General features: G+C 43.0%; 1 protein-coding gene across 4 annotated transcripts in view; it reads left to right on the plus strand.

The window, feature by feature from the left end:
• LOC120789302 (nesprin-1-like) overlaps window positions 1-13,905 on the plus strand; it is a 78,077-nt gene that overhangs the window by 43,310 nt on the left and 20,862 nt on the right. For all 4 annotated transcript variants that reach the window (XM_040125944.1, XM_040125945.1, XM_040125946.1 and 1 more), the window contains 30 exons: window positions 17-178; window positions 632-826; window positions 958-1,131; window positions 3,698-3,889; window positions 4,729-4,860; window positions 5,059-5,159; window positions 5,338-5,488; window positions 5,717-5,845; window positions 5,977-6,150; window positions 6,421-6,636; window positions 6,777-6,878; window positions 6,962-7,081; window positions 7,215-7,415; window positions 7,560-7,733; window positions 7,921-8,052; window positions 8,221-8,417; window positions 8,614-8,746; window positions 8,872-9,054; window positions 9,239-9,388; window positions 9,557-9,733; window positions 9,854-10,009; window positions 10,103-10,258; window positions 10,361-10,531; window positions 10,766-10,899; window positions 11,020-11,224; window positions 12,085-12,267; window positions 12,437-12,583; window positions 12,835-12,989; window positions 13,522-13,669; window positions 13,757-13,851. In XM_040125944.1, coding sequence (XP_039981878.1) covers window positions 17-178; window positions 632-826; window positions 958-1,131; window positions 3,698-3,889; window positions 4,729-4,860; window positions 5,059-5,159; window positions 5,338-5,488; window positions 5,717-5,845; window positions 5,977-6,150; window positions 6,421-6,636; window positions 6,777-6,878; window positions 6,962-7,081; window positions 7,215-7,415; window positions 7,560-7,733; window positions 7,921-8,052; window positions 8,221-8,417; window positions 8,614-8,746; window positions 8,872-9,054; window positions 9,239-9,388; window positions 9,557-9,733; window positions 9,854-10,009; window positions 10,103-10,258; window positions 10,361-10,531; window positions 10,766-10,899; window positions 11,020-11,224; window positions 12,085-12,267; window positions 12,437-12,583; window positions 12,835-12,989; window positions 13,522-13,669; window positions 13,757-13,851 — 4,745 coding nt within the window. The remainder of the gene's footprint in view (window positions 1-16; window positions 179-631; window positions 827-957; window positions 1,132-3,697; window positions 3,890-4,728; window positions 4,861-5,058; window positions 5,160-5,337; window positions 5,489-5,716; window positions 5,846-5,976; window positions 6,151-6,420; window positions 6,637-6,776; window positions 6,879-6,961; window positions 7,082-7,214; window positions 7,416-7,559; window positions 7,734-7,920; window positions 8,053-8,220; window positions 8,418-8,613; window positions 8,747-8,871; window positions 9,055-9,238; window positions 9,389-9,556; window positions 9,734-9,853; window positions 10,010-10,102; window positions 10,259-10,360; window positions 10,532-10,765; window positions 10,900-11,019; window positions 11,225-12,084; window positions 12,268-12,436; window positions 12,584-12,834; window positions 12,990-13,521; window positions 13,670-13,756; window positions 13,852-13,905) is intronic.

Genomic DNA, 13,905 nt, shown 5'->3' on the forward strand with positions numbered 1-13,905 from the left:
TCCTCTCCTGCCACAGATAAGTGAGAAGCAGAAGAGTTTGTATGAGGCTCTCGAGCGGCAGCAGCACTATCAGGAGTCCCTACAGTCCATTTCCACCAAGATGGAGTCCATCGAGGGGGCACTCAATGAGGGCCTGGAGCCCAACAAGAGCCCCGAGAGCCAGATGGCTGCACACCAGGTGAGGGGGGGGGTGTTCATGTGTGTGGTTTAGAGAAAGAGAGAAGATGAGTGGAGTGCAGTAGAGAAGTAGTGCATGTGAAGTGTAAATTTTAAGGCAGAGAGGGGATATCTTTTGGGGAACTGACAAAAATGACAAAAAAACGAGTCTGCTCAGGGGACCCAGTGAATGACTGAGGGTTTTAATATTGCACCAGCCTGTGCACTGGTTGCACAGACTGCATGGCACTGTTCTCCGTTGCTATGCCAACTTCACAGCGATGGCCCGTACAGTTCCTTTTTGTCACACTACTGTCAGGCAGTTTGGACAAACCCTCTATTGCTGCTCTCTCACCATCTTCATTTCAGTCTCTTCTTCCTCTCCTTCAACTATTTGCATTTTCTTCCAGTCTCTTTTTTTCTGTCCATTCTCTTCATTTCACCTCTCACACTTTTCTGATTTCTGTCTGTCTAGGCTCTGATGGATGAGATCCTGATGCTGCAGGATGAGATTGGTGAGTTACAGACTTGTTTCTCTGAGGAGCTGGCAGACAGTGACAGCGATGGGGAAGCAGGTGACCAACTGGCGCTACAGTCTACTCTTACTGTACTGGGAGAGAGGATGGCCACCATTCGAATGAAGGCTTCAGGAAAACGACAGCTTCTTGAAGTAGGTGCTAGGAGACTAGAAGAGATCTTATTCACACACTTTTATTTCATAAAAATTCTCCTTATTTACCTCGTGCTTCTGTATAACGATGAATACCAGTGATATCCAACATTTCACACTGACCACTGCAGGAGAAACTGAGTGAACAGCTAGAGGAGCAGCGGCAGGAACAGGCACTGCAGCGTTACCACAGCGAGGCTGAGGAGCTCGACCACTGGCTGCTCAGCACTCGTGCCACTCTCAGCTCCGCACTTCAGCCCCAAAACGATGACATGGATATGGAGGAGCAGCTCATTGACTGTCAGGTGAGATCTCCTCAAAGGTTGGACTGAAAACTGAAAGATTTTGAGCTTGGTTAACTTACATTCCCAAGGATGACATTTTTGCAAATGATGGATGGTAGCTTGTTGCTCTCCTGATATGTGCAGATTCTTTTAAAGTTTTCCTCTACTGACACATTCAATGAAAACTTTTTCATTCTTACTACTGCCCCAGGCTCAGTATAAAAGTCCTTATGCTAATGTTTTATCAAGAGGGAGCTACCAAAGGCTGCTTCTTTGCTCCAGAAATAGAGCCTATCCTTGGATTCATGCCCTCGGTATTATATTACTGTTACTATTTTAAGCACGTGTAAACTGTTTGATTCATCATCAAAACCAGAAAAAAATTACAGAAATATCACTTTATATGGGACTCTTTAAAAAAAAAACAGAATAGGAGCCCACTAATGTCCAATAAATTGACACTTTTTTAGGATAAAGGCACTGGGATTAGGATTAGGGTCTGACCCTGTACCCCTCTGTGATCAACCTCCTCACTAGGTCCTCAAACATTCTTCCACTCATCATGTTTCTATGGTAACGTCACCTTTATCTGTGGGGTAATTAGGATCCATGGCTAAATGGTACCAGTGGTCACTGATCCACAATCGTGTGTCCTTGTGAAGGTTTTATTCAGGTCTTTGAAGCAGTAAATAATATTCCTTTTTCGGTGATTTTGATCACAAACCAATGTCTGAGAAAAAACTTGTTTGAATAGGTTAGGTTAAATTTTTAGTGACAGTGTTTAACTTGTGCAACCAAATTGGAGAAGTGTTGATGGCTTTCTAAAACAGTACCACTGCTTTTCTTTGGAGTGATTCATTTGCCTTTCCTGGCGGTTCAATTCAATTCTGTCACTGACAAAGGTGTACTTTGATTGATTTTGCACTGAAGTATTACTTTTAGATTAAACTGGCTAAAAACAAGTGTTTTTGTGGAAATATTTGACTTGAACTCTTGAGGACCAAAACATTACAGTGTTTGAAACATTGTAATTGGCCTCTCAGCAGTAAAATGCTATTTCTGTGGCTCAGTCAGAGGAAATCAGTGTTTAAAGTGTGTGTTATTTTAGCAGCCGGGAGACAGTAAGCTGATTATAGCTCACATATGGCTCCTGTTGAGCTCAGGTCTAAAGGTCCAGCCCATGTGGATCCTCATCTCCAACTGTCTGCAAGCGTAGATTATTACAGTATAGATCCACAGGAAAGGATAAGTTGTCAGAAACAATGTGAAGTTAGAGAGGTGAGGCGAGGAACAGTGGTGAGAGAAAGGGAAGAAACTGATGTGGCGCAATTCAGGCAGGGAGAGAGCAGTAAATTCCAGGAAAGAAAACAGTATGAAATATAAAACGCTTTGATTATATAATGACTAAAAATAATTTGTCATTTAAATGTTGTATCAGATGAATGTGGTTTCTGCATTGGGATAGTTAGGATACTAGTAGTAGTTTGGATAGTAGGATTATTTTTGCCCTTCACTTTTGTTTGGCTGATTTAAGTTTGTAAGATGTTGTTAACTCTTCACTAAACAACCACAATCTGTTCATTTGAACACTTATACACTACAAGAAAATGGCTACACTGTAAACAGCTCAGAAACCACTTAAGCATAGTGTCTCATGCATTAGTGCTTAATCAAATACTTTGCTGAGTCTAAACATTTGGGCACACATTGTAATACCATATATAGCAAACACCACCTATCTTGAAATTGTCAAAGCAAGACTTGAAAAACTTTTTAAAAACTATTTGTTCCTGGATCAAAAGAGAAGAAGAGACATTTTTGAATTTCATTTAGAATTCCTTATGGAGGCTTTTTGTGGTAAGAAGGTGTAGAGACAACAGTTTCTCCATCCTCCCACCAAATGACTCAGTAGAAGGAAAAGAGTTATAAGAAGCTCTCTGCATTGTTGTGGAAAATTCTCAGTGGAGAATTGCCAAGGGCTCTTGTAGCCCTGTGTGAATAAAGGGGACACAACCTTAACAACCCTCTTTTCCACTTCTATACAATTCTACCACTTTTCTCACACAGTCTGGACAAGGAAAGGGAGGGTCCCTTTTACTCTTGTTTCTCTTCTAACGAAATGTAGGACGAGAGTGAGTGGCATCTGTGGAAAAGAATTTGAAGGGAAACATATAGTAAACTTGAAAAAAGAATATGAGAACTGATGAACTAATAAGGGGGTCTAAAGAAGAGTGAGTCAAGGAGAGGATGTACACTACTGAAAGGATGCTGCATGTATACAGTGCACACTATGAAGAACCCTCTAAACCACTTGAGCTCTACCTGTCAGTCATGTCCGGATCACCACAGGGGGTCACAGTATAAATGTTAGGGGTCGTAAGATAAAAGCATAGAACTTGGCAGTAACTTATTAATTACTGCTGTTTAATGATGTCGGTATATTTCAAGTAACTATACCAATAAAAAAAAGATTTTAGATTTGTTTATCATCAACCATAAATGAACCTTAAAATGATTTGAAAAAGTTTTACTGTTAAGTTGAAAAAAACACAAAATTTCTGACTTTGCATCGCTCTTGCCTTTCCAGAACATGCTGTTTGAGATCGAGCAGAAGGTGTCGTATCTGTCAGAGCTGTCGGTCCACAGTGAGAGTTTGCTCTTGGAAGGCCGGGCCGAAACCAAGGGAGAGGCGGAGCAACTCACCCTCAAACTGCGCTCCCTCAAAGACAGCCTTCTGGAGCTGCAGCAGATGCTGCAGGACAAACAGGTTGACATACAGGTGAGATCTGAGGTCATGTGTGTTTTGTTTCCCCTCCATCTAAGTGCTTGTTCTCTCCTGTTCCGTGCCTTCAGTTCCCCTTCCCCTGCGCATTCCCACATGTTTTTCAATTTCCCAGCTTTTCCTTCCTCCCAGCTTCTGTGTCATTTTCGTTGTGCTGTGCTGCATTATGTTGCATTGGGTACAGCATCAATGGCAGTATTGTGCAAACACTAAAGGTCATGGCATGCTCCTTCATAAAAGTCCACTGTTTTCCACTATGGAACAACAAGGGCCTGTGGATCTCACAATGGGCCCTTAGTAACCAGACAAAAGGGTGCTACCTCATCACATGCTAACACTAAAGGCACTGCATCAGGTGTGTTTCTGATGGCACAACATTTTGACTTTTTTGCTTTGTGGTTTGAGACAAACAAAATTAATTTCCCTAAAAGGAAATCCATTGTATTGAGTTGCTGGCTCTGTCAACACACTCTTTTAATAGTGACATTCCTAAGCCACTAAATCACTCTAAAATGTAAAGGAACTACAGTAGCTGTCTGATCCAATTAGAAATGCTGGCAGGAATCTCAAAATGCTAAATGTTATTTTATTTAAATAGGATTTAATTTAATCTAATAATTTCTTCTGCCATAGTTGTCATCTCAGCTGGACTTCAGTGGACATCGTAAAGTAGATATAGTTTATATATAGGATGTACCAAAGTCAAAAGGGAACTGCTGCTGTGTTCCTTTCTCTGTTCTTCATAAACTGGCAAACTTTATCACCCCTTCCCCAAACAGAAAAAGGCTTTTTAAGGCTTTTGAGCAAGTGTTGAAGTCCCTCTCTCTTTCTTTCAGGGTTCACTGCAGGAGCAGGAGGACAGTGAGCCAGACTCATCTCTGTCCCAGAGTCCTAATGTCCAGGATTGGCTGTCTCAGGCCCGTTCAACACGCACACAGCAACACCACGACAACGTGCTTCGCCAGAGGGTACGAGGAAGCTGAACATTAATATGCTTCTTGTAATGCCCGGAGTACTGTATGCCTGTAATTTTCCGACTAAATCGGTTTAACTAGTAGTACTGCCATGTAAAACAAGTACGCTCTTTTAAAATAATTCAATCAATTGCAGACTGAAATGTTGCTATTTTTTATAGATAAATCTAATACATGTCTTATATTTTCTAGGCGCTGCAGGAGCAAGTAGCTGAACAGAGAAGGCTGCTCCAGTCTGTGGCAAGTGTTGGGGAAGAGCTACTCAGCCAACAGACCACACCCAATGGGGACAGGTAATTTTTGTCCTCTCTTTAGTCTTGTCACAATTACTTTGTTATCCCTTCCACAGAATGAGCAAACATTACAAAGAGATGGGTAAACCTTTAATTACATTGGAGCTTGCTGGCAAAACAACACTGCAGGGACCAGATATTAGTCAATTATGACAACACACCCCTCTCTCTCCCACAGTGAGGTTTCCATCCCGGGGGGAGTGTTGCTGGAGACTGAGACGCTGTCTCCTTTGGACCAGCTAAGACAGCGCTGGGAAAACCTGAATAAAGATCAGAGCACAAAGCTGCAGCTATCCCTTAACTCCCTGGAACAGGATCAACTCAGCCCGGTACAGATGCAGTGCATACAATGGATTTATGAATTTTCTGTGACATTTTTTTAAAATGTTTTTTGAAGTGTGACCTTTTTTTGTGTTGTGTCGTTTGTGTTTAATTTGACCTACATTTTGAACACTCTGTTGGTACTTTTTCATTCTGCCATGTAATCTTACACTTTTATTGTCATATTTGCTGCCTGACTGACGCTCAGATGTGTCATTTGTCACTGTTGTGTGCAGGTCCTCCACCGGTCCTGTCTGACTAGTCCCGTTGTGGTGTTTAGAGGTGAGTCTGGCAGCCAGGACTCTCACTCTCCCAGAGCTTTGTTTGAGACCTGCAGCCAGACTCTGGAAAGAATCGCCCAAGAGGTAAAGCATTAATTTTCTAACAAATTTTAATCTCTCTTTGTTTATAGTTTCCTAGGTACTTCTTTGTCTTTGTCAAGAATGTCTTACTGACAGCTTTCGATGTACTAAGTAAATATTATTCCTTCTCACAGGCAGTGAGCGGTGACAGCAAACTGGCAGTGTCTTTTGCTGGGGTGACGGTCCAGCAGGACTTGTATGCTGCAGTTTCAGCAGCCTCCCTCTGGCTGGATGCTGCTGAGAATCAGCTGCTCTCTGGTCCTGTGCTGCTGTCCGAGGGTACAGAGACACAACTCACAAATCTAGAGGTGAGTGGAAACAAACACAACGATCAGTTTTGTTTGCTCTTACAGAAATATAAAACTAACATAGAAATCACAGCAGAAAGCGAATGCTATTTAAGAACCTTTATCTTTTACCAATACTGGTAGTTTTGTAGGATGACCTAACTTGTATTGTAGTAAGACTGCCAACAGAGAATGTTAGACACAATGGGCTGACATAAGCAGGGAACACAATTAAAACTCTTCTGGACAGAATATACTTGCTTTGTCCCTGACCTCAACTCTTCTGTTCAGGGTCTGAATAAACAGCTGAAGGAGATGACCAGGGAGGTGAACCAGTGCAGAGATATACTGGGTGGAGGAGCAGGCCGTCTGTGTGGAGGAGAGGAGCAAGCTCTGATGGAGGACACCCTGGAGGGCCTGCAGGAGAGGATGGGCCTGCTGGACTCCACCCTGGAGCAGCACTGCGACAGCATGAGGGACAGGCTGCAGGAACACTCAACTTTCCAGGTGTCAAAGCTAGACTGTTGCACTGCCGGTCTGATTTTGATTAGTGTTGGGATGCATCTTGTTAATGATAGGGCTGCCTGCATCACTGATGGGAGTCCGCATTTTTTACCTTTTAAAATTGCTTTTGTTTTCCTTGCCAGAATGAAATGAGGATGCTGTTCACAGCTCTCAGTGAAAGTAAACACCAATTGCTGCAAAAGATGGCTGGAACTGCAGACAGACCCGCATCCAAACAGATAGAGGTATGATACTGTCCAAGAACAAATACACAACTTAAAAGGACTCCGGAGAAGAGATTTTCATTGAATATGTTGCTCTTTTGTAGGTATTATCAGAAGTGGAGGACAGTCTGAGGGAGTTTGAGCAGAGAGTGACTGAGCTGAAGACCAGAGCAGAGGGACTCAAACCTGAACAATTCTCTAATCAGGAACTACTCAAACTACAGGTAATATCAAATTCACCGTGGAGCTTGTTTCTTTTTCTCTTAAGCTGTGGTCATAACTAGTGGGGTGCACGGTGTCACTAGGGTCATAACCTCCCTGAACTGTTATACTTAACATATTGTTGGTTTTATGCAGGATGCATATGAGGAGCTGGTGCTGATGGTGGGCTCCAGACGTAGCAGCCTGAACCACGGCTTGTCTCTCAAGGCTCAGTATGAAGCTGCACTTCATGACCTCACAGACCTGGTGGACACCGCTCAGGACAAGATGGCTGCCGACCAGAAGATGACAGTGGCCTCTGTCATAGAGGTCCAGATGTTGCTGGATAAACACAAAGTAAGGTGGTGGAATGGAGTAGTATAAATTTTAATCATCAAACTGCAATGTATAAATTTTACTGCAATGTTTTTGTTCACTCAGAGGTCAATGATTTCTTTCCACTCTAACATTCTGTTTCAAATATGTTTTGTTCTGCTTCAGAAGTTCTTTCAGGGTCTTGAATGCCACATGATCCTCACACAGACATTTTACAGTAAAGTGTCTGGTCTGGTGGCACAGAGGGAAAGCCAGGCCCTGGAGGAGACCATGGCTTTAGCCCACAGTGTGCTCAAACAGGCCCACAGGAGGGGAGTGGAGCTGGAGGGCATACTGGAGGTGGGAATTAGTAGTTAATAAAAGGATCGGGAAAAGGAGCAGTACCATTTTGTTCAGTTCAATTCCAAAGTGCAGTTGAAATACATACATACTTTCATAGATAACAATCCATAAACAGAAATTAGATTAAACACCTGCTGGGAATAAAATAAATGACACTCTCTCTTTTTCCGTCTCTCTCCGACAGTCGTGGAGCAGGCTTGTGGAAGACTACCAGGCACTGTGTAGACAGCTGGAGGCTGTGGAGTGTAGCATCCCCACTGTAGGTCTAGTAGAGGAGACGGAGGAGAGACTCACCGAAAGGATCAGTCTCTACCAGGTGAGCAACGTTATACTGTCTGGTCACAGATAGATGCACAAATAAATCTATCCATGCAGTATCAAGATGTCATCTGACTTACCCTAAAAGTTGCAGCCAAGCATGCTTGTTAGAATACTGAATTTCTAATTGAGCACTTATCCATCCGTCTTTCCCTTTGTCCTCTAGCGTTTGAAGGCCAGCCTGACAGAGCATCAGCCCCAGCTGTACCAGGTTCTGGAGGAGGGCAAGAGGCTTCTTCTGTCTGTCGGCTGTTCAGACTTAGAGAATCAGCTGACCCAACTGGGAGAACACTGGCTCTCCTCCACCACCAAGGTCAACAAGGAGCTGCACCGCCTCGACTCGACGCTCAAACACTGGAGCAGGTCAGTAGTCCTAACTTTGATTTGATTTGTCATTAAATCGAATAAGGACCCTTATTGAGTCAGCCAAATTGTTTTGATCTGCAAACCTGTTTATGATACCTGGAGGCTGAATACTTTATAAATTACCACCTAAATCTTTCAGACTCTGTCAGAACTAGATTAAAATATAACATTTTCTTGTGTAAAAAAATTGCAGGTACCAGAGTGAGTCAGCAGAATTGAGCCACTGGTTGCAGTCAGCTCTGGACCGGCTTGAGTTCTGGACAACCCAGTCAGTGACAGTGCCTCAGGAGCTGGAGACTGTCAGAGACCACCTCTATGCCTTCCTGGTCAGTTAGGTTATCACATCAGCAGCAAACATGTACTACAGACATAATTATAATATCTGTACCCAGTATTCAAATCATTTTAATGAAGGTCTGGTTAAACTTCTCTTAACTTCTGTTTCTGATAGGAGTTTTCCAAGGAGGTGGATGCGAAGTCGTCTTTGCGTTCTTCAGTGCTAAGCACGGGCAACCAGCTTCTGCGATTGAAAAGAGTAGATACAGCTGGTCTGAGGACGGCGCTGGGCCAAATCGACACTCAGTGGGCTGAGCTGCTGACGCGTATTCCTGTAGTGCAAGAGAAGTTACACCAGGTCAGCACACTTGAATGATTGTCGTTTGTCAGCTCCTTTTGTTGTAGCAAGATTTTTCTGCTGAGAGATTTTTGTAAAAAATCTTAATTTTTATTATAATCTTTACCGAATGTTTTGGCTAATTGGTATCAGAATTGACATGACACAGATGATGATGCTGTATTTTGGCTGTTTGTACCCTCAGTTACAGATGGAGAAGCTGGCATCACGGCACGCCATCACAGAGCTGATGAGCTGGATCTCTCTCATGGAGAACATCATAGATGAAGACCAGGAGAAGATCATGGGGGCTGTAGGCTCCGAAGTGGTCCAGAACTTCTTGCAGAAGTATAAGGTACAAAACTGCGTCCTCTGTTAACACCACAGTCTCCAGTAGTTATACCCCTCTGGTCAAGCTGCAAAAGATCTTGACATGCTGTACATCAAAAAGTTTAATGGCCTTCAGCTAAATGTAACTCGTCTTTTCGCCTCCTCATCACAATGTCTCATTTGTATGTCACAGGGTTGCCGCATTGATCTGACCTGTAAGCAGCTGACTGTGGACTTTGTTAACCAGTCCGTGCTGCAGATCAGCAGTCAGGATGTGGAGGGAAAGCGCAGTGACAAAACAGACTTTGCTGAGAAGCTGGGAGCTATGAACAGAAGATGGCAGATACTGCAGGGACTCATTGCTGAAAAGGTATGGTTTCAGTTACAGAGCAATCAAGAATTAGACCTGAAATTTTCGACTGTTTTCTTTTCATATTCGTAGTTTGCCTTTTCTGAGTTGTTAAATTGTTCTGAATTGTCCATATTTTAGATTCAGCTATTGGAAGGACTTTTGGAAGGTTGGGTAGAACATGAAAATGGAGTCCAGGCCCTGAAAACCTGGCTCACACTACAGGAGGAGAAGCTGAAGAAGAGACACAGGATAGAGGATGTAGCATCAGTGCAGAATGCACTTAAAGATTGTCAGGTAGGGACACAGCAATGCTATGAATGCGACACATTTTTTTTTTTTTTTTCAGAATTCTTATTTTTAATAAATGTAATTACGTCATTCTCACAGGAGTTGGAAGAATTAGTGAAGGAAAAAGAGAAGGATCTAGAGAAAGCAGAGGAACGAGGAAACGCTCTCATTCAGGATAAGAAAGGAGCAACTTGCTCTGTTGTCAAGGAGAATCTGAAAGTGCTGAACCAGTCCTGGGCTCATTTGGACCACATGGTGAGCTTCTTGGATCCTTTACCCTCATGGTTGTTTCCTAAATTTTGCTTTGCACTGTGCCTTAAGACTATTACAGATTTTGACTCCCATCCTTTCTATCAGATAAGTCAGATGAAGGGCAGCCTGCGGTCAGTGTTGGAGCAGTGGACACTGTATCGGCGAGCTTCAGAGGAGATTAACGGTTACCTGATGGAGGGGAGGTACTCTGTGTCCAGGCTGCGTCTCCTAAACGGGTCTCCAGAGGCAGTGCAGCAGCAGGTGGAGAGTCTGGAGGTGAGGATTGGAGATAGACTCTTTATTTTGGAAAGTGGCACACCCCTGAAAAAAAAACTTTTTAACAGCTGATAGTGAGTAAAGTCATCCTTAAGGTATTTTACTAAATACTGTCATTGTGAACAGGAACATCCACACAGTGTTCTAAAGAAAAATGTCAGTCTTAAACAGCATGTGTTGAGCAAATTTAACAAACACTGAAGATGATTTTTAGTGGGTGTCTGTGTTTTTAAGAACCTGCAGGAGGAGATGGATAAACAGGAGAGCAGTCTTAGGAAATTTGGTTCCGTAACACACCAGCTACTGACAGAGTGCCACCCGTCTGTGGCTGAAACACTCAACAGAGCCCTCCAGGATGTCAACATCAGGTAGGGATAACGAAAGCCCGTCTCTGGGGGGCTTTAACTCAAATTGCACCTGTAATCCTTAACATAAACTAGATGCGGACCTGAGCTCCAATGTAACTTCTTTCATTTTCTCTGTTGCAGGTGGAACCGCCTACTAGAGCAGATCTCAGAGCAGCTGAGGAGTAGTAAGGCCTTGTTGGGGCTGTGGCAACGCTACAGGGGATTGTACGGCCTGTGTGGGACAGCAGTTCAGAAACAGGAAGAACATGCTGATCGCCTGCTGAAGAGCGCCACCGACAGGGAGATCACAGAAGAGGAGAGCATCGCCTGGATAAAGGACTGTAATGTGAGTAGAGATGGGACATTTTAATATCGGCCTCTAGATTGTGTCAGCATTTTTTCATTCTTTTATAGTTATTGCTCCTCAGTTCCCAGGTTTGTTGTTAGTTCATCACTAAGTCCACATTTGTTTTGTATTTTAAAATGTGCATTTTTCTTCATATTGTAACAGAATGCTAAAAACCCCGCCTCCCCCCAATCTACTTTGGTGTGCAAGACCTTGCGAATAAGCTCTGAAACGGCTTGTCAGCACACTATGAGGATTCACAAAGCCTCTATCCCCCTCTGCAGAATACCAAATTGCACCCTGTCCTTTTGTGTGCTTGAATGTAGACTCCAAGCACAATCTAACAAAAGCCTTTTGAGAGTAAGACTGCTACAGAAGAGACAGCCCCCTGATTTACACTACAGGGGTCCCCTACTGTCACACTGGGCTTGTAGGGCCATGCTGGGCAATGTGTAGAGACATGCAGTCCTGATACTGTAAGCAGACCGAGGATCACTGATGCAAGCTGTTGCTAGACACTAAGTAGTTGAGAATTCAGTGTTTTTTATGGTTTACCAAAACCCAGAGAACACACAACCCTTGTTTTACTAATCCTGAATGTATTTACAAAAATGTGATTTTCATGACTTCAGCAAAAGGATTGAATTGTCCTCTTTGGGTTTGGAAAAAATGCATCATTCTTTGATAAATCCAACCCTTTCAAAACCCACTGGATTAAAAAAAATGTAGAAAATGTGACAGTCTCTCCTGAATCCAAACACTTTGGATATGATAGGTTTTCTTCTTACAAACTCATATATGTCTTCTGTGTCTGCACAGACATTCAGTGACTATGTTCATAACCTGTCTCTCTGTTGCAGGCGTGCCTTGGTAACCAGGCCTCAGTGCAGGAGTCCCTGCAGCAGCTGCAGGATTTAGGGGAACAGCTGAAGAGCCAAGTCGATGCCTCTTCCTCTGCAGCCCTCCAGTCAGACCACCTGTCACTCACACACCGTCTAGCAACACTGGAGCACGCCCTTCACAGGCAGCAGGAAGTACTGCAGGTAGGATTGTAGGGATGGGTGGGCATGTGCAGAATGACAAACATGACCTCTCTCAAACACACAACCCCGTACAACCCCTGTGTATGAAGGAGATATGATTGGCAGGACGTCACTTCAATATTCTCTCTCTTTCTTTTCTTTCTTACTCTGTCTGTCTGACCGTTTCTAGTCTGGATCCCAGGCCTGTGATGGTTTCAGAGACCAGTTGAATGCATTAATATGTAAGGCTGAGGAGGCTGAGGAGGTGCTAAAGGAGTCTGACTCAGTTGGCTCATCGGAGCTCAATGTGGTCCAGACGCGTATGGAAAAATTGAAGGTACAAAAAACGCTGCTGTCTTGGCTATTATTGTATTCTCCGTGTTTGAGCATCAGGTGCTTTTTTCACCAAAAAGACTGGACATCTGTGTAATTTGATCATAATACCCTGTCTTATTCAGAAAAAAATCTTTGCTATAAATGAAAATCTATTGATTGATTTTCTTCTCTCTCTGGCCTTTAATTTTTACTGACAAAAAACATGTTTGACCTTTACACAGTCCTTCTGAAAATGTGACAATGTGTCTCCAGGTTCACTTGTTGAAGTTGAGCAGTCTATCTCCAGACCTAGAACGGGTTAACGAGCTGGTGTACAGACTACCAGTCAGTGACCGAGATGTCAAACAGCTGCAGAGTCTCAACAGAGCCTGGGCCGCTCACTGCGCTCACCTCACTGAGAGGTTCAGGTACATAAACTCTTCATATTTCACTTGTTTGTAGCAGCATTCTAAACTTAGAGCAGTCAGTGACCACCATGTTGCAAGTCACTCATCAAAATCAATATAAGGTATAACTATATTGTTTTATGACCTTAAAATGAGACATACTTTAAGAAAACGTTTATAATTTGTCACTAATAACGTCATAAATATTTAGCAAGAAAGTATAAGGTCAGAAAAGTTCCTGGGGTCCTCATTGATTAATAAAGAGGTTACTAGAAAGGTAAGGTGAGTTACGCATTGGAGGGGATATATCTATGTTTGTGTCCTTCACTTAAATATTAGCTTACAGTCCAGCAACTCACAAGTTCTTTATATTTATGGATTATAAGGTTTTATAACTGATCTGTAATATGAAAAAATACATATATACTATATGTAAAGTTAGTAGTGGCAGCATGTAAAGTTCTTATTATAAAGTGGTGCTAATCTTAATGTTGTGTCTTAATCTTAATCCTAATGTTAACGTTCTGAGTGACTTTCCTCTGTCCCTCTCCAGTAAACTGCAGGCGGTGTTGCTCCAGCAGCAGAGCTTCCTCCAGAAGTGCGAGGCCTGGATGGACTTCCTGTCTCAGACTGAGCAGAAGCTGACTGCTGAGATCTCAGGCAACTACCAGAGTCTGCTGGAGCAGCAGAGAGACCACGAGGTCAGAGAAGCGCTACAAGTACACGTGGAATAATTGCTGTCCCTCTATGTACAGTGTTGTTCTTAATAGATACATGTGTACTTGCAGTTGTTCCAGGCAGAAATGTTTAGCAGGCAACAGATTCTCTACTCCATCATCAGTGATGGCCATCATATGTTGGACCAGGGACAAGTGGATGACAGGTAAACCAATAACCACATAAGAAACACAAAGTCTTATTTAACAGTTACCTGTCT

This window comes from Xiphias gladius, chromosome 4, assembly GCF_016859285.1.
Source record: "Xiphias gladius isolate SHS-SW01 ecotype Sanya breed wild chromosome 4, ASM1685928v1, whole genome shotgun sequence".
In the NCBI taxonomy this organism is placed as follows: Eukaryota; Metazoa; Chordata; class Actinopteri; order Istiophoriformes; family Xiphiidae; genus Xiphias; species Xiphias gladius.